Source organism: Phocoena phocoena, chromosome 20, assembly GCF_963924675.1.
Source record: "Phocoena phocoena chromosome 20, mPhoPho1.1, whole genome shotgun sequence".
NCBI lineage: Eukaryota > Metazoa > Chordata > Mammalia > Artiodactyla > Phocoenidae > Phocoena > Phocoena phocoena.
The window spans coordinates 32,188,195-32,210,418 of NC_089238.1; the positions used below are offsets into that span (position 1 = coordinate 32,188,195).

Sequence of the window (22,224 nt, forward strand, 5' to 3'; positions counted from 1 at the left end):
AAGCGGTACTGTCATTGTCTCCATTTTACAGAGGGGAAACTGAGGTTCAGAGAATTTCCGTCACGTGCCCAAAGTTACCCAGCCAGGAAATGGTGGGCCTGGGATTTGAACCCAGGCAGCGTGACCCAGCCCTTGCCTGAGGTCCTTGCCATCATCCATCTCATTGATCGTTAGGTCAGGCAGGGATCATTCTCCCTTTCCTACACAAGGGGAAACTGAGGCCAAGAAAGGCGACATCTCTTGCCCAAGGGCACAGAGCTGAGTGGGTCTTGGACCCCCTGGATGCCACACTGGCCAGCCCTCCTCCCTCTCCCCACGGAAGCCCAGCATCTCTGCAAATGTGCAGCTGCCGGAAGGAAGTGCTGCAGGCCCTGAGGGGGTGAGATCAAGGGGTGAGCTGAGAGTGGCTATCAGCTCAGAAGTAACAAATAGCCTTCTTTCAGTGAAAGAAGAAGGGACGTGGGAGCGTGCAGTGCAGCTGTTGGGTGAAGAGAGCAGAGAGAAGTGCAGGGGCAGGGAGGTCGCCTGCCCGCAGCACAGAGGTCCCCAACTTCCCCTTCTTCGCGCAGAAGGCGGCGAGACGGCGGAGAGACAAGAGCAGCTGCACAGGTCAGCCCCTCGGTCTGGGTCTTTCCATGCCCCACTCCCTCCAGATTCTGTCCTGACCCTTGGGTTCCCTAGCAGGCACTGGGCACGCCCCTGCCTGGGTGGTTGCTGGACTGGTGACATCCATGGAGCCGCAAGGTGGGGACTCACCTTCATTCCCTTCACCAGTTCCTGGGCCCCTGATGACAACCCCAAATCTCAGGAATGTACAGATCTATGTTTTTGAAAAAAGGCATTTAAATTAAGGAGTGGTTGGGTGCTGGGCTCAAATATGTATCCCTCCCACCCCCCTACCCCATGTGGCCTGGTGCAAGTTATTGAACTTAGCTTTTCTGCACCTGAGTTTCCTCATCTGTAAAATGGGGCTAGTCCATAACCTGCACCTCAGGTGACAGGGGTGAGGGCCTGGCACAGAGTTTATGTTGGGCAAATCAGAGCAGATGTGGTTCCTCTGAGTGACCTGGAAGGGAGCCTGGGGACAGTGCGTTCTCAGGCAAAGGCTCTGGACCTGGCTGGGTCACAGACCCCCTGTTGGGTGCTGGTGGAGCCTCCTTTTCCCTGCCTGTGAAATGGGGCTGATATTGGCACCTGTCAGGACTTTCCTGCAGAGACCACAGGTTCACTTTTCACCCAGGCCAGGGGGAGGCCGGAAGTAGGGACTTCAGCCTTTGGTTGGCAAGAGCAGTTGTTGGGAGGGGCAGGTGGGGCCCTATCCAGGAACGCAGTGGCTCAGTGGAGCCTGGTGCTGTTGGGGAGAGGGTGGGCACAGCCAGCTCTGGATAGGAAGGCAGGGCTTCCGAGCTCTCCCGCCGAGTGTAGTCCTGGCTGGCAACCTGGGGTCAGAGCCTTAGATTCCCTGGAGTGTGGATCATGGAAATGGTTGTTTGAGTCTCTCTCCCTGGGAGATAGATGACCTTGGCCTCATTTTACAGATGAGAAAATCTGAAGCACAGAAAGGTCAAGTTCCTTGCCTAAGGTCAGACCTCAAGTGCTGAATACTGGAACTCGTTATCGAATTTACATCTTCTGAAGGCTCTGTTCTGCTCTCCACTTGTCGCCTCATGCATACAGCAACTCAGCCACCAGGCCATCTTTAGGAGGCTGCAGTGCATTGTGGGAGAGAGCACTTGACTTGGAGTCTGGGTTTGCGTTTCGGCTGCCCACTGGCCTGCTGAAGAACCCCGGGAAAACCCTTGTGTGGTATTCAGTTTTGCCACGGTCAATGGAAACTTCTTGAGGGTCAGGTAAGGGATTTCTGTTTTCTAGAGGACCCCAAATAGCAAATCGCAAAAAGAAGGAGATGGCTGAGGGTGTGAGGTAATGGTGAGTGGTGGTCTCTCTGAAAAGATGAGGCGGGGGACGTTGGAGGTTGCAAGCAGAAGTGAAGATTGTGGTTGCTCCTGGGAAAGGGGGTGGAAACCACAGCTTCTCTTTGGGCGCTTGGTGGGGGGGATGTCACTTCTGCTTTGGCCTTAATTTCCCCAGCTGCAGGGTGGGGTTAAGCTCCTCTTCCCTCTGTGTATGGCTGGCAGAAGCATGGCCAAGGGCCTGGGGACCCCGTCTTAGGGTCCAGACCCTGGAGGTCAAATCCACATCACTGTCTGGGCCTCAGTTTCCCCATTCGTACTGTGAGGGGGTCTTTTCTACACTCTCGGGTTCTCAGTTTTCTCACCTGAAACATTCCAAATGGTTTCATTCAGTGGTTTCCTTTGTCCCCCCAAATCTTTTCCCTCAGTTGCTGAGGTTCTGAGAGGGTAAGTGAATTGCCCAAGGTAACACAGCCAAATAAATAACCTAATAGCCAAATAAATAAGAACCCAGCACTCTATGACTCCAAAGTCTTTATTCTCTTTTATTTATTTATTTATTTATATGTGTTATATTATATGTGTTATTTTTAACCTGTTCTTTCCGCTCAATGATATGCTGTGCTCCTCTTCTATGTGGCTATTTACATCGTAATTCTTAATAGTGAAATGGCAATCCATCGTACTGTATTTTTTTAACTTTTAATTTTGAAAAAATGAAAAATTCACAGGAAGTTGCAAAAAAGGTTTTGTGTGCGTTTCATCCAGTCTTCTTCAATGGTAACATCTTTCACACCTAAGGTACAATATCAAAACCAGGAAATTGACTTTGGTACAATTCACAGCCTTTATTCAATTTCATCAGTTTTTATGCACTGATTTGTGTGTGTGTGTGTGTGTGTGTTTAGTTCTATGCAATTTTATGACGTGTAGATTCTTGTCACCACCATCACAATAAAGATACAAAACTGTCCCATCGCCACAAGGCTCCCTAGTGTTGCTCCTTTACAGAAACACCCCTCATCCTTAACTGTTGGCAACCACTAATCTGTTCTCTGTCTCTATAATTTTGTTATTTCAAGAATGTCATATAAATCAAATCATACTGTATGCAACATTTCGAGATTGGCTTTCCCTTGAGATCCATCCAAGTTTTGAGTAACAGTATATTTTTCTAATTGCTGAGTTGTAGTTCATGGTACAGATGTACCTGAGGTTGTGTAACCATTCACCCATTGAAGGCACGTTGGAATTGTTTCCAATTTGGGGCTATTGCGAATAAGGCTGCTATGAAGTTCTGCAACAAGAGAAGCCACTGCAAAGAGAAGCCCCCGCTCGCCACAACTAGAGAAAGCCAGTGCGCACCAATGAAGACCCAATGCAGCCAAAAATAAATAAATTAATTAAATTAATTGAAAATAAATAAACTATGTGTGTGCGTTAAAAAAAAAAAAACTTAAGTGCCTGGTAGGGCTTGGTGACTGGTGAAGCTTCACCAGAAGCTTGGTCCCGGCTGTTTTATCAAGGAGCACCAAAATGTCAGTAGCTACAGGATACTTTTCTTAGAATGGTCAGTTCTTCGGAGAAGAATTTTCTCCTGCCTTGGAGCATCATTGCCTGGCTGCTGGCAGTCTTCTGGAAGCTGATTGGAGGAGGAGGTGGGGAGGGGATATGGCTTAATTTTCCTGTACCAGAATGGCACCTTGCAGATTCTCTCTGGTGCACTGTCTGCAGGCAATGTACCTTGTGTTGGAGGGTAGGGTTGAGGATGCAAGGGCAGTGAGGAGGGTTCCTGGATGCTCCAGGTGGCAGAGGAGATCTGGGGACCCAGCTGGTCATTTTAAAAACTCACAACCAGCAGGCCCCCATTTTTAGCCTCACCCTTCATCCCACCTTCAGAGGTTCCCGATGCCTCCAGCGCTCAGGTGCTCCCACAGTTGTGAGGCTTGACCTAGCTGGCTTCCCCATGTCCCCTCCCCGATCCCCCCACCCGCTGTATTCACCTCTCCTTACTGCAAGCACTTGGGTTCAACATCTTACGGTCTGCTAACTTTTGTTTTTTTAAGCAGGTGGCCACCTGCTTTGCGGCCTCCAAAGTTTCACTGATATCTCTCATCTGCTGTTGTCTTCTTTCCCATTGTTCTGTCTTTTGTGGTTTTGTGTCTGTTTTATTCATTCACTCTCATTTTAGTGGAGTTTCAGGGGTAGGCATAAATTTGCTATGTTTAAGCAGAAGTTTATTAGTTCATTTTAACGTTAAAAAAATAAATTTATTTATTTATTTTTGGCTGCATTGGGTCTTCATTGCCGCACACGGGCTTTCTCTAGTTGCGGTGAGCGGGGGCTACTCTTCCTTGCGGTGCGTGGGCTTCTCATTGCGGTGGCTTCTCGTTGTGGAGCACGGGCTCTAGTTGCGCGAGCTTCAGTAGTTGTGGCACCTGGGCTCAATAGTTGTGACATGCAGGCTCAGTAGTTGTGGCTCCTGGGCTCTAGAGCGCAGGCTCAGTAGTTGTGGCGCACAGGCCTAGTTGCTCTGCGGTATGTGGGATCTTCCTGGACCAGGGATCAAACCCACGTCCCCTGCATCGGCGGGCGGATTCTTAATCACTGTGCCACCAGGGAAGTCCCTATTAGTTAATTTTAAAACCAAGGGAAATGAGGGCAGAGAGGGACAGATTCTTTTTTTTTTTTTTTAAACCAAAACATTGGATTTATTTTCACAAATTTGAACCTGACATCTTAATTCATAGCTAACAGCTGCCATAGATTCTGGCAGTCACAAAAATAAGTGAAAATGAAGTGAAGGTTGCAAAGTAAGTGTTGAATACAGCACTTAACAATATGTTCAAATCCCATTATACTTTAAAATGTGCTTTGGGGGAATTCTTTGTGGACAAAGGCAGTGGTTTTCCTGATGTCATCCAGCTGCTGTGATTCTTGGTGGCCTCTGACCTCCCACGATTGTCATCAAAACCAGCCTTCTCCTGAAACTCTTAGTTCTCGTCTTTTTCTCTGCTCCAATTTTCGGATTCCCCCAGCTGCTGCTCCCGGCAGTTTAATCAGAGAGGGACAGATTCTTGCCCGAAGTCACACGGTGGGTGAACGACAGGGCTGGACAGGATTAATGACAAGCAACTCCCAATGTTCCCCTGGGTAAGATCAGAGCCCCGGGGAGGCCCCCAGAGATACCATGTTTTGGGAGGAGGATGTGTCTCAGGCAGAGCGGCAAATGGTCAAGGATTCTGGAGTAACAGAGACGTGGCTTCAGGCAGCCTCATGCAAAGCAAGACGCCTTGCTCTCTGAGCCACGGTTTCCTCATCTGTGAAACGCAGGAGTAGTGAGGATCAAATAAGATGCTGCATGTCCTATTCTTGGGGTATGCCAGATGCCTAGAGTTAGAGGTGGCTCTTTTACCAAGGTGACAAAGACATGCACCTTTTCCAGGGCGGGAGCCAGTTCTTGGAGGAGACTCGGTACAGGACATGGATCGCTGCGGGGCCCTTTTCCTCTGCCTGTGCCTCTTGATGTCTCAGAGCAGAACAGAGGGTAAGAGGGCTCCGCTGAGCTGCAAGAGCCATCCTAGCCTGGACCTTTGGCTGTGATGTGAAGCGGGGAGGCCTCAAACCAAGGGAGATTGAAAAGGGGCACTTAGGCCTCCTGGGGCAGCAGGAGGCTGGGGCGGAAGGCCCAGAGGCCATGGGGCGGGAGGCGGGGCAGCTGCAGACAGAGACTGAGGCGGATGTCTGACTCTCTCCTCACAGAGGCATCCCAAGAAATCCTGCGCTGGATGAAGAAAATGGAGATGGCAGCCAGGAGCCGGAGTCTCACTTCTTTTGCTGAGTGAGTTGGGTGTCCCACCTCTCCCTCCCAGAGTCAGCTGTGCCTCCACCCCCAGCTTGCACCTTGAATCCATGGCCCAGGGTTGGTCCAGTGTAGACTGTTAATTCATTTATTCAACACTCATTTATTGAGTAGCTACTGTGTGCCCGGCACCAAGCTCTGGAGATGTGGGATAGACACATCCCTGTTCTCATTGAGTTTACTGTCTGGTTGGGGGCCCTTAACCATGGATGCCATGAAACCAGGTGCAGAATCATGGGTCTCCATGCATTTTTCTGGGAAGGGGCTCCAAGACTTGGGCTGGGCTCTCCAGGGTCTGTGACCCAGAAGCCTAGTAGCTCAGGGTGAGAGGCCAATGCTGATGACTGACCAGGGAATCATAGGGCTGTGGAGCACTTCAGTCAGTGGGGAGCTGCCAGGGAAGGCTTCCTGGAGGAGGTCAACAAACTGGAACCCAAACAAGAGTTAATGGAAGGAGATGGGTGGGATGGGGAGGTGAGAGTGTACCAGGAACACTGTATGCAGAGGTCTAGAGGTGGGAGTGACAGGGGTGTGGGATGGGGGAGGCTGTGGAGAGTCCCACTCACCTCCATCCTTACCCCGGGCTCCGGCCATCTCTCTCACTTTCAGGCTCATCCACGGCCTAGAGTCAAGGCTACTCAATGCCAGCTTTGGGGGCCATAACCTCACTTTGCGGACGCATACCATCCAGACACTAGCCTTCAAGCTGGGCTGCAACTTCACTGGCCTCTCACTAAGAAGTGCTGCTCTGCAGCAGGCCCCCCAGGTCAGAGGTGGCCAGGGATTGGGGGTGGCCAGAGCCTCTACCCCAGAAATCCTGCGGGGGTTTAAGGTCTGGACTTTCCCCAGGGTCCATCGCCCACCTTCCCACCAATCAGGGCTCTGCCTTAATAGCTGTGAGCTGCCGCCTCTGTAAAATGGGGCTGACGTTCTTCATGTGAATGATGGAAAGGGGGTGCTTGTGGCCCCTCGGGGGCAGTGTCCTCTTCCTGCTTTTGCAGGTTCCTGGGGTGAGGCAGTCGTGGGAGAGGCCAGGGGAACAGGACGCCTTTGAGGGCCCTGGTATGATCCCTGCTGAATACCTGGGTGCTGGGGGATGATGCTCCATCTTCAGGGCCCCAGCTGAGTGGAATAAATAACCCAAATTCAAGACCGGAACAGCCTGAAGGGAAGCCCTGAGATCGGGGGAAGTTTGGGTTGGAGGTGCAGCCTGGCAGGAGAGGGTTCTGTGGGTGGAGGCTCCAAGGTAGGAGAGGCTCGGGGCAAGGCTGGGAGGGCTTCCTGGGGAGTGGGGAGCAGTGAAGGTGTTGTGGTGGGTCTGGAGGCTTCGGGCACCAGGCGCAGCCCATCTCTGGCTCTCCACAGGCCCAGGTCCCACTCGCCATGCAGTTCCCAGCTGAGCTGACTCACGATGCCTGCAGGGTGCGCCCCAGGGAGCTGACTCTCATCTGCATCTACTTCTCCAACACCCGCTTTTTCCAGGTCAGGGCCTGCTGGTAGGCCAAGCAGGGTGGATGTAGGCTCCTTCTTGGGGGGTCACTGCAGGCATGCATGCCACCTCCTGGCCTCTGGGCAGGGACCAGCCTACTGTGCAACTTCAGTCAATCAGTGCCCCTCTCTGGGCCTCTGTTTTAGCAAAATGGAAGGGAGGCATGATTATAATGTGCAAACGAGACCTAAGAAATCTACTGTTTGTGTGCCTCTCCCTAGATGGGAGATAGACAAGTAGGTCACAAGATCTTTGTCCTCAGAGAGCTCTCTATCTCAATAGTTAGACCAGGACCTTAGAGACTTAATTTTAGCTTGAGGTTGATTATAACCATAGAGATTTAAAGGGATGGATGAATCAGGGTGGGATCAGGATGGTTCCCAATGAGCAGTCCTGGAGGGCTTCTGGAGGAGGTACCTTTTAACCTTGGCTTTGAAAGTGAGTTAGGGTAGGGTGACATGGAGGGTATGAGGCTGGAATTCATTTAACAAATGGGAGGTGATGGTGGTGGTAGTGAGAAGACAGGGTTCCAGGTGGAGGGGGCAGCATACGCAAAGGCTGTGAGGCTGGCGCAGATGTACAAGTGAAAGCCATGCTGCTTGTTCTCATCCAGGGAGGAGGGGCTGGAGAATGGGGGCTCTTGGACCTCATCCAGGGTCTCCTCATGTCCCCTCCAGTCAGTGCTTCTTCTGTTGCCCTTCCAGAAAGACATCAATTCATCTGTGCTCAATAACTATGTTCTGGGGGCCCAGCTGAGCCATGGACAAGTGAGCAACCTCCGTGAGCCGGTGAACATCAGCTTCTGGCACAACCAAAGCCTGGTACTGTTGGGGCCACCCCCACATCCACCCCACCCCTACCCCCTTGTGGCTGTCCTGTCGAACACTGGTTTGATCAAACACAGACTTGTGGAACTATCTTAGAAACAAGCTGCTTTAAATCTATCATACTTTGAAAATTCCTGCCAAAGAAATGAGAGAGAAGCTTTTACACACTGCATTCATCAGGATTCTTTGAATTGCACGTGGTAGAAAAGCAACTCAAGCCAGCTTATTGGCTCGTGTACATGAAATGTCCAGGGCTGTTCTAGCTTCAGGCACAGATATGATGCCATAATGACTCAGTCTCCATCTCTCAACAATGGTTTCCGCCTTGGCTTTCCACTCTGTGGCAAGATGGCAGCTGAAGTGCTGGACCTCCTTCCCCTCTTCTCAGCAGGCTCTTTCTTGCCAGTGCAAACCAGGATCCCATAACGGATTCTAAAGGTCCAGCTGGGTCATGTGTCATCCATCCCTGACCCATCACTGTGCCCAGGGGGATGGAACATGTAGATTGGCCAGACCTGGATCACATGGCCCAGGGACTGGGCTGGATTCATTTGACCTGTCATTGGGAGAGGGATGGGTCCTCAAGGAAACTACAGATATTGATGCCGAAAGAAAGAAGAAGGGCTGCTGGGTGGGCACAAGCCCTGATGGCATTCCCGAAAAGCCCCAGAGTCTGGCCATATCCTCTGTCAGCCTCATCAGGACCGCTCTGCACTCCCAATTTCTCCACTGTCCTTTCCTTTCATTCTTCTGGGCTTTTGCCCCTGTTACGTCCTTGCTCCACTTCTGTTGAAATCTGCTGTGTCCTCTAAGGCCTCAGGGCCTCGGTTGTCCCTTCCCTTCTCAGGCCTCCTCTGCCTTTTCCTCCATGGTCTTCCATGGAGTGCCTGTTTCATTTCCCTCACCTTTCCACCCACAGGGCTTGGCGTCAGGGTTGTCTGTAGCTGACTCTCTCTCTCCCCCACTGGGATGGGTCTGGACGGTCATTGCTCCCCATGGGGAGGAGGGGAAAGCGGACATTGATTATAGAGCACCTACTGTATTGGCCAGAGCTGGGCACTCAAGATTTCTCATTGCCTTTGATTATTCCACCATCCTTGTGACTTCAGTATAAATGATCGCATTTTGCAGATGAATAAACTGAGGCTCAGAGAACCTCTGTGACTTTCCCAGGCCACTCTCAGGGTCCGTTGGGGAGGTGGGGCTGGAATCTGGTCTGTCTGATGCCAAAGCCCAGCCAGTGCCTGGTAAAATGTTGACAAGGATGCAGCTGAGTCACCTTTGGCCCCCACAATTTCCGGACCCTCCCTGATCCATGGCCCTCCCCTCCACCCCTTGGATGCACCCAATTCCAGCATCTCCCCTTAGGAAGACTACACGGTGACCTGTGTCTTCTGGAAGGAGGGAGCCAGCAAGCACCACTGGGGGGCCTGGAGCACTGAGGGCTGTCGCACAGAGCAGCCCTCACCTTCCCAGGTGCTCTGCCGCTGCAACCACCTCACCTACTTTGCTGTTCTCATGGTATGTGTGCATCTAGCCTGGGTGAGGGTGGTCAGAGCTGCAGATGGCCCCATATCCAGGACAGAGGAGAAAGGCAAAAGCTGGTGCAGGGGGCAGAAAATCCAACTCAAATGGGCTCAAGGAAAAAAAAAAACCAAAACACCTTATGGGTTCATGTTCCCGAAAAGGCTGGGTTAGGCTTCAGGCATGTCTTGATCTAGGGGCTCAATGTCACCAAGACAGGACTCTATCTCAGTCTCTCAATTGTTCTTGCTTTGTGTTAGCTTAGTTCTCAGACAGGATCTCCCCATGGGCTTATAATATGGCTGCTGGCATTTCCTGTTTTATGTCCTACTAGGTTCAGGTCAGTAGAACGAGAGCTCTCTCACAGAATTCTGCCAGCCAAAGCCATAGGATTGAGTCCCACAGGCCTAGAGTGTGTCCCATGCCCATCCCTTAACCAATCACTGTGGGCAGGAGGAGGGAAGGTTCTGATAGGCCAGGCCTGGTGCACCTGACTACACATAGTAGGAGAAGTGGAGGGTCCACCCACGTGCGGGAGTGAGGGAGGGGAGGAAGGGGAGATGGGAGTTGGGAGGCAGAAAAGCCACTGTGTCTGCTGTGGCTGTTTTCAAGTCAGGACCACGGCTAGGATTGTAGGGTAGGGGGGGCTTGAAGCTGAGGTCTTGGCAGGTGTCTTTGATTTAGGCAGTGGAGGGCATTTCCATGCTTCTGGCCCCCCTTCCCTCCCACAGCAACTCTCCCAGGCCCCGGTCCCTGCAGAGCTGCTGGCGCCCCTCACATACATCTCCCTGGTGGGCTGCAGCATCTCCATCGTGGCCTCGCTGCTCACTGTCCTGCTGCACCTCCTTGCCAGGTATTCCCCTGCCCTCGTGCTGGGCCAGCCCACCCACTGCTGCTCAGCACCCCTCCTTCTTTCCTACTTGGGCCCCCAGAGTCAGGTGGGCTTTTCCAGAGTGCAGAGGCTGGGAAGCAGGAGACCAGCCTCCTTGCGTGTGGCTGTTGTTGGGTCCCTGCCCCTCTCGACCTGTGTCCCGGTCATTACGTGTCTATGAGCCCAGGTGGTGGCGCTGCCTGGTGACGTCAGGTCACGGAGGGCCACGCCCCCACCCGCAGGAAGCCGAGTGATTCCCTTACGTGCATCCACGTGAACCTGCACGCGTCGGTGCTACTCCTCAATGTCGCCTTCCTGCTGAGCCCAGTGCTGGCCGTGCCCCCCGTGCCTGAGTCAGCATGCGTGGCACTGGCTGCCACCCTGCACTACGGGCTGCTCAGCAGCTTCACCTGGATGGCCATTGAAGGCTTCAACCTCTACCTCCTCTTGGGCGCGTCTACAACATCTACATCCGCCGATACGTGCTCAAGCTCTGTGCCCTGGGCTGGGGTAAGCACGGTCTCCCTCTCGCTTGCTTCCTGAGGCTTCCAGCCAGACTGGGCGTCTGTCCCCTCCTGTCCTCTTTCTCCTCCACTGCCATGACCACTGGTCACCATCCCTGCCAGCACCCACCGCCGCTTCCTACATGACTATTCTTATCACCACTTCCACCTCCAAAGCATCTATATCACCACCACTTCCAACACCACCGTCACCTCCACCATCCTCAGCCTTGTGTTCACCACCATCTCTGGTACCACCATCATCGGCGTCTCTATCACCACCCTAGCCCCTGTCTTCATTATCTCTTTCCTCACCGGTTCCCAAACCCTCTCTCCCGTTACCTTCCAGCCATCACCTCCCAGTGTGACCACTACTACTGCCGCTACTGTTCCACCCTACAGCCCTCATTCATATCAGCCTTCTCTAAGACCACCAGGCTAATTGCTCTGAGGCTGGACCACGTGACAGCGGCTGGGGACTCAGAGCGATCTCTTTCCCTCCCCTCCCCCCACCCTCTGCTTGCCCAGTGGAATCCTGTTTTAGCAGCCCCAGGAACCCATGACCAGCCCATCTCTGGGGTCTCCTGACAGATACTGAGCCTCTGTCCCACCCCTCAGGGGTCCCGGCCTTCCTGGTACTGCTCCTTCTTGCCGTCAAGAGCTCAGTTTACGGACCTTACAGGATCCCGCTCTCCGACAGCCAGGGGAACAGCACGGGCTTCCAGAGCACGTCCATGTGAGTGCGCTCAGGGCTGCGGCAGCCTCTCTGGCTCTAGTCCTGGGGCTCTAGACAGGGTGCCTTGTAGGCGGGGCACTGACTGCAGGGCAGGGAGGGGACTACTGCTTACACGGGGCGTGGTTTCCAGGGGTCTTTGCCACGCCCCTTCTGCTGGATCCCTAAGGGCTCCTGCAGGACGGGTTCACTCTCTATGCTAGTTCTAGGAAGCACATGGGCCTCCAAGGCCAGGCCGGGGCAGGGGGGCCTTTGCCCCTCCCGGCCGCTGGCGGCCAGCGCCCCTCTGGCTCTCAGGCCCTGCGGTGGAGCTCAGCCTGTGCCTGGCTCTTCTCTCTCCTCACCTCCATGCTTCGCTCAGGCGCTTGGCTGTGGCTCCCCCTGACCTGTGCCTGGCATGGCACTGCCAGCCCTCCAACCCTCCTAGTCAGAGAAGAGAGTGTTGTGGGGATTGGGACACCACAGGCACCGTGCTCAGAGTGTATGTGGGGAGGGGGCCCAAGGCGGTTTGGGGGACAGACTCTGTCGCTCCTTCCCGTGCCCTCAGACATTAACCTCTTTCTTGTGATGAAATGTTTCTGACAGTCAACATAGAGGGAGTAGCTTAACAACCCCCTGCAGACCCGTCACCAGCAGTTGGCCGTCTGGCCTTTTTCCCTCTCCTGGCTGACACCAGCTCAGGACGGCTGAGGGCTGGCTCTGAATCCTCACAGCAAGGAGCAGGCCCCATTGTCAGCCCTTGTTTACAGTTGGGGAAACGGAGGCACAGGCGGCTGAAGAACCCTGGCCAAGGAGACCCAGCCAGTTGAGGGCAGAGCTGGGACTTGGCTCTAGAGCCCAGCCCCCAACCACTGCCCATCCCAGTCTCTGGGAAGTGAGGGCTCTGGGCACGGAGTGAGGCTGAGATGGGGTTAATTCCTCTCTGTGAGGGTGGGGGTGTTTTCTCAGAGCAAGTGTGACTTAGGACTCTTTAAATGTGTGTTTTTATTGTATAACACGTGACATGGCAAGAGAACTGCAGTGATGCTTCCACAGAACAGGAAGCACGTTAATGCAGGGATGTTAGCGAGCTCCCGCCCGAAGAACCATCTCCTTCCCGGTCTTCCTCACCTCTCCCTCTCCCCTCTCACCCTGGACTTTGTGACTTTTATTCTCCTGCATTTAAAAAACCCTTACTACATATATATGTCTTTTTTAAAAATTCTTTTACATTTTTTGTTTTATTTTTTAAATTGAAGTATAATTGACATATAACACTTCATTAATCTCAGGTGTGCAACATAACGATTTGGTTGTATATATTGCCAAATGACCGCGACAATAAGTCTAGTTAACATCTGTCACCAGACATACGGAATTGATTTTTCTTGTGATGAGAACTTTTAAGATCTACTCTCTTCGCAACTTTCAATTATGCAATACAGTATTGTTAACTGTAGTCACCATGCTGTACATGACATCCCCAGGACTTATTTATTTTACAACTGGAAGTTTGCAACTTTTGACCCCCTTCACCCGTTTTGCACCCTGTCCCTCCCCTCCCTGGCCTCTGGCAACCACCAGTCTCTTTTCTGTATCTATGAACTTGTTTTTTTGTTTGTTTGTTTTAGATTCCACAAGTAAGTGAGATAATATGATATTTGTCTTTCTTTGTCTGACTTATTTCGCTTAGCATAACGATCTCAAGGTCCATCCATGCTGTCGCAAATGGCAAGATTTCCTTCTTTTTATGACTGAATAATATTCCATTATGTTTATGTGTGTGTGTGTATGTATATAGCACATCTTCTTTAACAGCGATTTTTAAAAACCTTGAAAATAACTCCAGTGCCCACTGACAGGACACCGGACTAGTAAATGCGATAGAGCCACCCCTGTCAGACAAATCATCTGGCAGTGAAAAGGAATGATCCACCACCACACTCATCCATTTGGATGAACCCCCAAAATCATGCTCAAGGACTCTGTGACTGCAGTGAAAGGAGCCCGAGCAGGTGATCGTGACAGTTAGGGGCACAGGCTCTGTGCTTAGACCACGGGGCTTCAAGTCCCACCTTAGGCAGGTGTGCGTTTCTAAGCCTCATAGGGTCACCGTGAGGATCGCATGGCTGATTCATGGAAATCACGTGACCTGATGGGGTAAAAGGCAGCACCTGCCTTGAAGGTGTTTGGGGGAAGCAGAGGCCGTGAAGACCTCACGGAGGGTCTAGGACCAGGGCTGGGGCCACTGTCAGGGATCTCTCTGACCTTCCCTCTGCCCTCGGTGGAGTTTTCCTGCTGCTCCCCCGGCTCCTCAGTCCACACATGGAGAGCGCCCCTCCACCAAGCTGTGAGTTGCAGCAGCTCAGGGAAGGGCCGGTGGCCCTGTCCAGGTGGGGAGGGGCTCCTGGCACCGCTGCACAAAGATGGGGATGAGATGTTGATAATCGTGTGGTGGGTGGAAGGAGAAGTTTCCAGCAAAGAGGACCATGGACCAATGATGTAATCAATACCTTATAAGTTGACAGTTGGGCTGGGCGTGGAAGGGGGAAGGGTTAGATGTTCAAGGGAGGAAAGAAAGAGTTTTCAGGTGGGTAAGAGAGGGTAAAGGAGGCATGCAGAGGCTTCAGGCACGGGGCTGAGGTGGCAGGTGGGTCCTACCTGGTGGCCTGGCTGGAAAGCTGAGCCTAGGACTTCACCACGTGTGCAGTCAGGCAAGAAATGACGGGTCTGAGCCGGAAGACCGGACCGGGTTCAAGAGGCAGTCCAGAGGCCCAGGAGACCGTGGCTTCCCTGCCACCAGTCTTGGGAGCCACACCAACCCCGGCGCTTCGCCCCTCCCCTGCAGATGCTGGGTGCGGAACGCCTGGGTGCACGGTGTCCTGGTCATGGGCTCTGGTGGCCTCACATCCCTTTTCAACCTGGTGGTGCTGGCCTGGGCGCTACGGGTCCTGCACAGACTGCGGGCGCAGAAGAAGGCGCTGGGCCCCCGGGCCTGCTGGGATACCGTCACCGTGCTGGGCCTCACCGTGCTGCTGGGCACCACCTGGATCTTGGCCTTCTTCTCCTTTGGTGTCTTCCTGCTGCCCCAGCTCTTCCTCTTCACCACCTTCAATTCGCTCTACGGTAGGGCCTGTGGTTGACGTGGAGGAAACCCCAGGGGGGTAGTGTACAGCTGCTACATGTTTACTACTGCAGGGCTCCAGGTTGAGGGGGTGAGTCAGGGGCTGAAATCTGGGCCCTGACAAGCTGGTTTGGGGCTACGCCCGCCCATAGGAAGGGGCGCCACCTTGTAATTTGCACAAAGGCAGCCTATGGGCTAGCGGTGGCTGGTCCTCCAGCTCCTACGCCCGGTCCCTTCTGGCCTCCAACAGGAAGGGCTTCTGAGAATTACTGCTGGGCCTCAGGGAGGCCCCACTTACCCCAGCCAAGGAGGTGCCTGGATCTTGGAGGAGGCCCCACGCTGTTCCTGCGATGCTTCTACTAACCAGTCTTTTGCGTGCAGGTTTCTTCCTCTTCCTGTGGTTCTGCTCCCAGAGGCGCCGCTCAGAGGCAGAGATGGAGGCATTCAGCTCCTCCCAGCTGGTGCAGTAGTATGGACTGTCTGGACCTCCTGGCCTGGAGCCCCCAGCTTCTCTGGCTGCCTGCAGCCAGAGGCCCTGGCTTCCACTCGAGAAGATGGCAGTTCAGCTGCTGGACACCAGAGGCCACTGTCACCTCCAGGGGGCCTTTTCCACCTCCATGCCTTGCCCAGGCCCAGAGGGCAGCGTGTTGCTCTCCGTCCCCAGGCATTCTGCTCTGGGGCAGGTCCAGCCCCACCTGGGGGCAGCAAACTTGCCCCTGGTGCCTGGGCCCAGCTGGCCAGGCCTATGGCCAGAGCGCTGGCCTGGGAGTCAGGAGGCCACGTTTCAATGCCTTTCTCTGAGTTTCACTGTCTGACCTTGGGCCTGTCATTTCTCACTGACCCTTGGTTTCCACATCTGTGACATGGTGGCAGATGGCTCTGGTCCTGCCTAATCCCAGAGCTTTATGCAGATTCAATGGCACCAGGGAGGACGAGGTCATAGTGGGGTGGGGATCCCCACCCCGGCCTGAGCCTGCCCTTGAAACACCTGCTGAGCCCTGCTTCCTTCCTCCGGGAGAGGGTCAGCCTTGGCCGGGGGTCCCCAGCCCAGCGCTTAGAGACCCACCCAGTGTGTGAGACCTCACCAGCCTGTAATTGAGGCCTCTTTTCCTTTAACCCCCAAATTATGATGACTCTAACTCCAAGTCCACCCTTCCCAAAGATCAGGAAGTCCAGTCCTTTCCAGAGGCTCCTCTTCCAGCATTCCCCAGACCCCCATAGGCCATTAAGACCAGCAGCTGGGGCCACAGGGCTTCCTGGAGGTGGGAGGGGAGCACCTCTTTCCCCTCCATCTGAGCTCCAGTGATCCGGCTATTTGATGACTGGGCAGGATTGAATTTCACCTGGTAGGCGTGAGGGTGTGGGTTCTAAATCCCAAGCTTGTTTGTTCTCTTGGAGTTGGTGGGCACCTAAAGTATTTATAAATTGGTATAAATTATACAAGTCTTTTGTCAGGCTTCCCATTTCAGTTTCCTTCCTGTTTGTTTTGTTAGCTGTCGCAGTTGTAGAAAATCACCATTGCCCTTGACCTGTTCTGTCAGGCCACGTGGGAGACCACTCATGAAGCGAGCGCCCTTTCCCAGGCTTCACACCAGGGGGCCCTGTTGGCCAATGTCAGAAGCCACTGGGTCCAAAACCCTGTCTGGTGATGCTGTGGTTGCCTGTCTGTGGATATGACACACCAGATGGAGAGGCTCTGCCTCCAGGACTGCACCTGCTGGGCGACCAGCAGGAGGAATGCTAGCACTGCCTACACAGCCATTTCTCTTTCCCGACGCAGCCACCCGCTCTGGCTCTTGGGGTCTCATGCTCTGGGCATACGTGGCACTAGAGCGCTGGGCTGGGATAGGCTCTCAGGGCCCCGCTCCAGGCCATCAGATAGATTGCAATGACTTTGAACGTCACTGGGAGGGAGTTGGAGCCGGATCCCTTTTCTCCCAGGGGGATCCTCTGCCCTCTGTTCATTTCTTGCTATGAATAGCCCTTCACTAATTGGTGAGTGGCGCAGGCTCCGCATACTGCCTGGACTCAAGTGCCTGCTCTGTCACTTGTCAGCTGTGTGACTGTGGACAAGCCACTCCACCTCTCTGTGCCTGAGTTTTCCCATCTGTAAAATGGGCAATAGTAGTACCTATTTTGAAGGGTAAATAAAATAACCCATATAAAGAGGCATAGCAGAGGGTAAGTGCTCAGTAAAGGGTTATTGTTTTCATTCGTATTTTCTTATTATTATTACAGGGTCAACTGAGTCTCAGAGGCCGACCCTCTAAGATCCAGGTCTGCTCGGCCTCACAGGCCCAGCTCCTCGCTCAGCATATCCCGCTGTCCTTCGGCTGCGCTACCTCTTCTCCCCCTTTCCCCAGAGCTGCCTTTGGTCCAGCCTTGCTGGCCTTTTGTTATTTTAGGGACATTTCTCACACGGTACAGGCTCCAGGCCATTGCCACCTGTCCCCCTACCCCTCGATTCCCAAATCCTCTGATCTATCTAAATTCTCAGGGGCTCAGTTATCATGCCTCCCATGAAATCTCTCCAGTTTTCCCACAGAGGAGGTCTCTCTCCCACTCCTACTCCAGCAGAGTGTCCCCCGCCTCTCTCAGATGTGAGCCCCCATTCGAGCTCCCCTAGTTTGGCCAGCCCTAGCCTGTACTAGGCTGCCCAGGCCTTGGGGTGGGCCCCCGTCCCAATGCGGGTGCCAAGGATCATGGGCACGTCCGGCCTCTCTCTTAGGCAGCTCCGGGGAGCGGTCCACAGCCCACTGAAGCAGGGCCTTGCCTAGGACCCATCCCAGCCCAGACCTGGCCTTTTAGATCCTACCAAGCCCAGGGCTGCCCAAGGGAGGATGTGGCCACAGTGACACAGAATGTTTCTGGTAATTCTAGGAAACGGCCCCAGCTCTGTGGCCCTGAGCCTGGTTGGGGGTTCAGGCGCTGGGCAGGGACCACTTCCCGGAAACGCCCTAACCGGGTTGGGGGCAGGGCTGAGGGAGCCGTTGATGGGCCTCGGTGCCCTCCCCTCACTCCCAGTGGGGTCCTGGCCTTGCCCAGACTGGGCACCGGTCCCATCTGTCAGGGGCTTCCAGACTTAGTGGGAAGATGGACCTGGAGGCCCCTAGGGCTCACTGCTCAGGGCCAGAGTCTCCGAGGAGGCCCGGGGTGAAGGATGACAAGTCGAAGCCAGAAAGGCCACAGACTAGCAGTTTCTATGTTGCTTTGCTGCTGTTTTTTTTTTCAGAAAGACAATGTGTGTATGGGGGGAGGAGGGTTGAATGAGGGTTGCCCGATAAAATACAGGATGCCCAATTTGAGGGACAGATACAAAAAAAGGTTCACTGTTTATCTGAAATTCAAATTTTATCCTGTAGATCTCCATCTATTTATTTTTTTCTTTTCTTTATTTCTTTTGCTAAGTCTGGCAACACTCTTAGAAAGGAGCATTGGCTCTGGAGTCCGAGGTGTCCACTCTTTACCCTTCAAATCGATCCGCCCTGTGCTGACTGGGGACCCCTCTGCCCACTGAATGAGCCCTGCACTCAACTCGAGGCTCCTCCTCCAGGGCTCCCATTGCCAGCCAAGGTTGCCGCCAGGATGCTAAAGGGCTCTGCCTTGTGGTGCCCCTCCCATCAACCATGGTGCAGACCAGCCTCCATCCGCCACAGAGCCTCTTCACGGGCCTCCCTGCCTCCCCACTCCCAGTCTGAGCTTGACTCGGAAGCCAGAGGGAATTTTTTCGTCCTGTAACCTGACCATGTCCCTCTCTGCTGAAACCCTCCTTGTAGTCAAATTCCCCTCTGGAGCTCGAAGACCCTGGGGGTCTGACCTGTGCTCACTTCTCCCACCCGTCTCCCACCATTCCTTCCTCATCCTCCTTGCTTCTGCCACCCTGAACTATTAATACTTCAAGTTCCCTGAACAGGTCCTTTCTCACCTCCAGGCCTTGGCACAAGCTGCCTGGAGCACTGTCCCTCAGGTCTTTCATTTGCAGAAAGATGGCAACACACCCTTATGATCTCAGCTTTGTAGCCTCTCCTGATCTCCCTGTGTCTGGACCAGGAAGCTGCCCCTGACCTGTAAAATCTAGGATGGGGCCTTCTCTCGCCTCCATAGCCTTTTCCCTTCCCCCATGACAATAGTTATTTCTCTCTCTTATGAATGTCTGTATCATTTCAAAATTGAATTATCATCTGCAAATTTACTTCGACAAATCTTTTAAAAATTGGTAGACTAGGGAGACAAATCCACCAGCAGCATGGGCTATTTCAAACGCTTCTCTTAATTATTGATGGCAAAGCTGAACAAATTAGCCAAGATATGGAAGATTTGAACAACATAAGCAACAGACTTGATATAATGGACATTAATTGAATTTTGTCTCCCACGATCAGATTCTCCTTAAGCACTTATGGACTATTTTCAGAACTTGATAGTATACTAGATTAGAAAGCAACCTCCAAAAAAGTTTCAAAGAATTGCTATTAGAGCACATTCTTTGACCTCAGTGCAGTGGAGTTAGTAATAACAAAAATATAATTTAAAATATCCCCACATATTTGAAAATTTATCACTGGGATAAACAAATTGACCAAAGGAATGGAAAAGAGAGCCTGGAAACAGAGGAGGCATGTGTGGGACTCTGATTTATGACAGTGGAAGCTGGCAGACCAGAGCGGGAGGGACCATGTGATTTAGTAGAGCAAGTAAAATTGGTTATATATGTGGGGAAAAAGTCCACTTGAATCTCTGCCTTACAGTGTACTCAAGAATCAGCTCTAGGGACTTCCCTGGCGGTGCAGCGGTTAAGACTCCGTGCTTCCACCACAGGGGGCGCAGGTTTGATTCCTGGTCGGGGAGCTAAGATCCCGTATGCCACGTGGGGCAGCCAAAAAAGAAAAAAAAGAAAGAATCAGCTCTAGAGGGATTAAGGACTTACATGTCACAAGCACAACTTTAATACTGCTTGAAGAAAATATAGGTTAATATCTTTCTGACTTCAGGGTGGGGAAACAACTCTTAAAGAAAACACCAAAAAGGTGTTAACCATGATGAAAAGATGCAACTGACCACATTAAAGATAATTTCTTTTTGAGATAGAGCCACAGATGTAGAAAACAAACATATGGTTACCGAGGGGGAAAGGGGGGGAGGGATAAATTGGGAGATTGGGATTGACATACACACACTACTATATATAAAATAGGTAACTACTAAGGACTGACTGTACAGCACAGCAAACTCTTCTCAATACTCTGTAATGACCTATATGGGGAAAAAAAATCTAAAAAATAGTGGGTACATGTATATGTATAACTGATTCACTTTCCTATACATCAGAAACTAACACAACATTTTAAATCAACTACACTCCAATAAAATTTTTAAAAAATTAAAAATAATTTCTGTTTCCCAAAAGACACCTGAAAATAAGTGAAAAGACGAGCCATATCTGGGAAAAGATGTAAGCACAGAGCTGGTATCAAGATCCCCTATGGATCAGTAAGAAAAGATAAACAACTTAAGAGAAAAATGAGCAAAAACCATGACCTGGCATTCCACAAAAGACGAAATGGCCAGAAAACATGATGGGATCTTAAGTTCACTAGCGATCAGGGACATGGAAAGGAAGACCACAATGAGACGTTATTTCTTACCCAGTTGGCTGGTAAAGAGTGCGACATCTGACACTGTTAAATGTTGGCTGGGATATGGATCAGCAGGAACTCTTAAAATTGCTGTCAGGACTGTAAAGTGATTCAAGCCTCGTGGAAAAACAGTTTGGCATTCCTCTGTAAAGATAACAGTGGCACACCTGTGTCCCAGCCATTCCACTCCCAGGATCCTATCTGAGAGGAAGCCCTGCAGGTGTATCTAGGTACACATCTGAAAGTGTTCATAAGAGCACTGCTGGCAATCGTAGAAATGCTGCAACAACGTGGTGAATCTAAGACACGTGGTGCTGAGTTGAAAAACTCAAATCCCAGAGACTATACATGGTTTGATACTCCTTAGTTTTAAACCCAGCACAAGCAAATGATATCTAAGCATGTATACTCTACTAAGCTCTACAGACAGAGTGAGTGAGTGACAGCCACAAAGTTCAAGACACCTCTGGGGAGGGAGAGGGGAGGAGGGGGAACGGTAGTGGAGGCTCCAGAATTTGGATTTTATTGGAAGGCAAAGGGGAGCTGGTTTCTGAGAAGAGTGATGTGATTCCAACTTTTTTTTTTAATTTGAAATTAAGTTTATTTGTGCATTAAACAGTTACAGAATACCCATGGGACATTTTTAGTCCAACAATTAAAATTGCATTTAAAAGCCAACTGGAAGAGTTTACAGACCAAAAAGACATCTGGAGTAACTACTGTTCCCCTTTCCTTGAGTTTATATATATTTACCTTTTAGGCAAGAGAGAGAGAACTGTGATTACTTCGTACTCCAGGGGATGTGATTTCCAGTTCCATTGTCTTAATGTGTATAAGATTCTTCTGTGGGGGCTTCCCTGGTGGCGCAGTGGTTGAGAATCTGCCTGCTAATGCTGGGGACATGGGTTCGAGCCCTGGTCTGGGAAGATCCCACATGCCACGGAGCAACTAAACCCGTGAGCCACAACTACTGAGCCTGCGTGTCTGGAGCCTGTGCTCCTCAACAAGAGAGGCCGCGACAGTCAGAGGCCCGCGCACCGCGATGAAGACTGGCCCCCGCTTGCCACAACTAGAGAAAGCCCTCGCACAGAAATGAAGACCCAACACAGCCAAAAATAAATAAATAAATAAATTTATTTAAAAAAAAAAAAGATTCTTCTGTGAAGGCCAGAGAAGATCAAAGAATTTGATGTTGCTTGGAAGAATTAAGAAGACAAGACTAATGGTTGGTTCATGGACCCACAATTTTACCACAAATCACTAGATGGGGTGGTGGGAGGGGTATTATGTTTCCCATCAGTAAAACCTCAGGTATGTATTTTATTTTTGGCTGTGCCGCGTGGCTTGCAGGATCTTAGTTCCCCGACCAGGGACTGAACCGGTGCCCCCTGCAGTGGAAGCATGGAGTCCTAAGCACTGAACCGCCAGGGAAGTCCCCTGAGGTATTTAAAGACTCCATAGATGTGGAGGGAATTCCCTGGCGGTCCAGTGGTTAGTACCCCAAGCTCTCACTGCCAAAGGCCCTGGTTCGATCCCTGGTAGGGGAAATAAGATCCCACAAGTTGTTGCAGTGCAGCCAAAAAAAAAATAAAAAAGGAAGACTCCGTAGACATGGGAACTCACTTCTACGTCTCTCACAGGTAATGGCGAGGCTGAGAAGGCTGCAGTGGGAGCTCATACCTCCTTGGACTTCTCACATATGTTGGTGCCCAAACCTAACCAGGACTGGACCATGTCAAACACTTCTCTGAACAAAGTGGTTG

General features: G+C 51.9%; 1 protein-coding gene across 1 annotated transcript; it reads left to right on the forward strand.

Annotated features, from left to right (window-relative positions):
* The first annotated feature begins 5,396 nt into the window (after positions 1–5,396).
* Positions 5,397–15,295, forward strand: ADGRG5 (adhesion G protein-coupled receptor G5). Its single transcript, XM_065899263.1, is given in 12 exon segments — positions 5,397–5,460; positions 5,676–5,754; positions 6,385–6,541; positions 7,141–7,257; positions 7,969–8,085; positions 9,460–9,612; positions 10,347–10,468; positions 10,729–10,928; positions 10,931–10,996; positions 11,608–11,725; positions 14,550–14,827; positions 15,207–15,295. Coding segments are annotated over 12 exon segments (1,560 nt in total).
* The last annotated feature ends 6,929 nt before the right edge of the window (positions 15,296–22,224 follow it).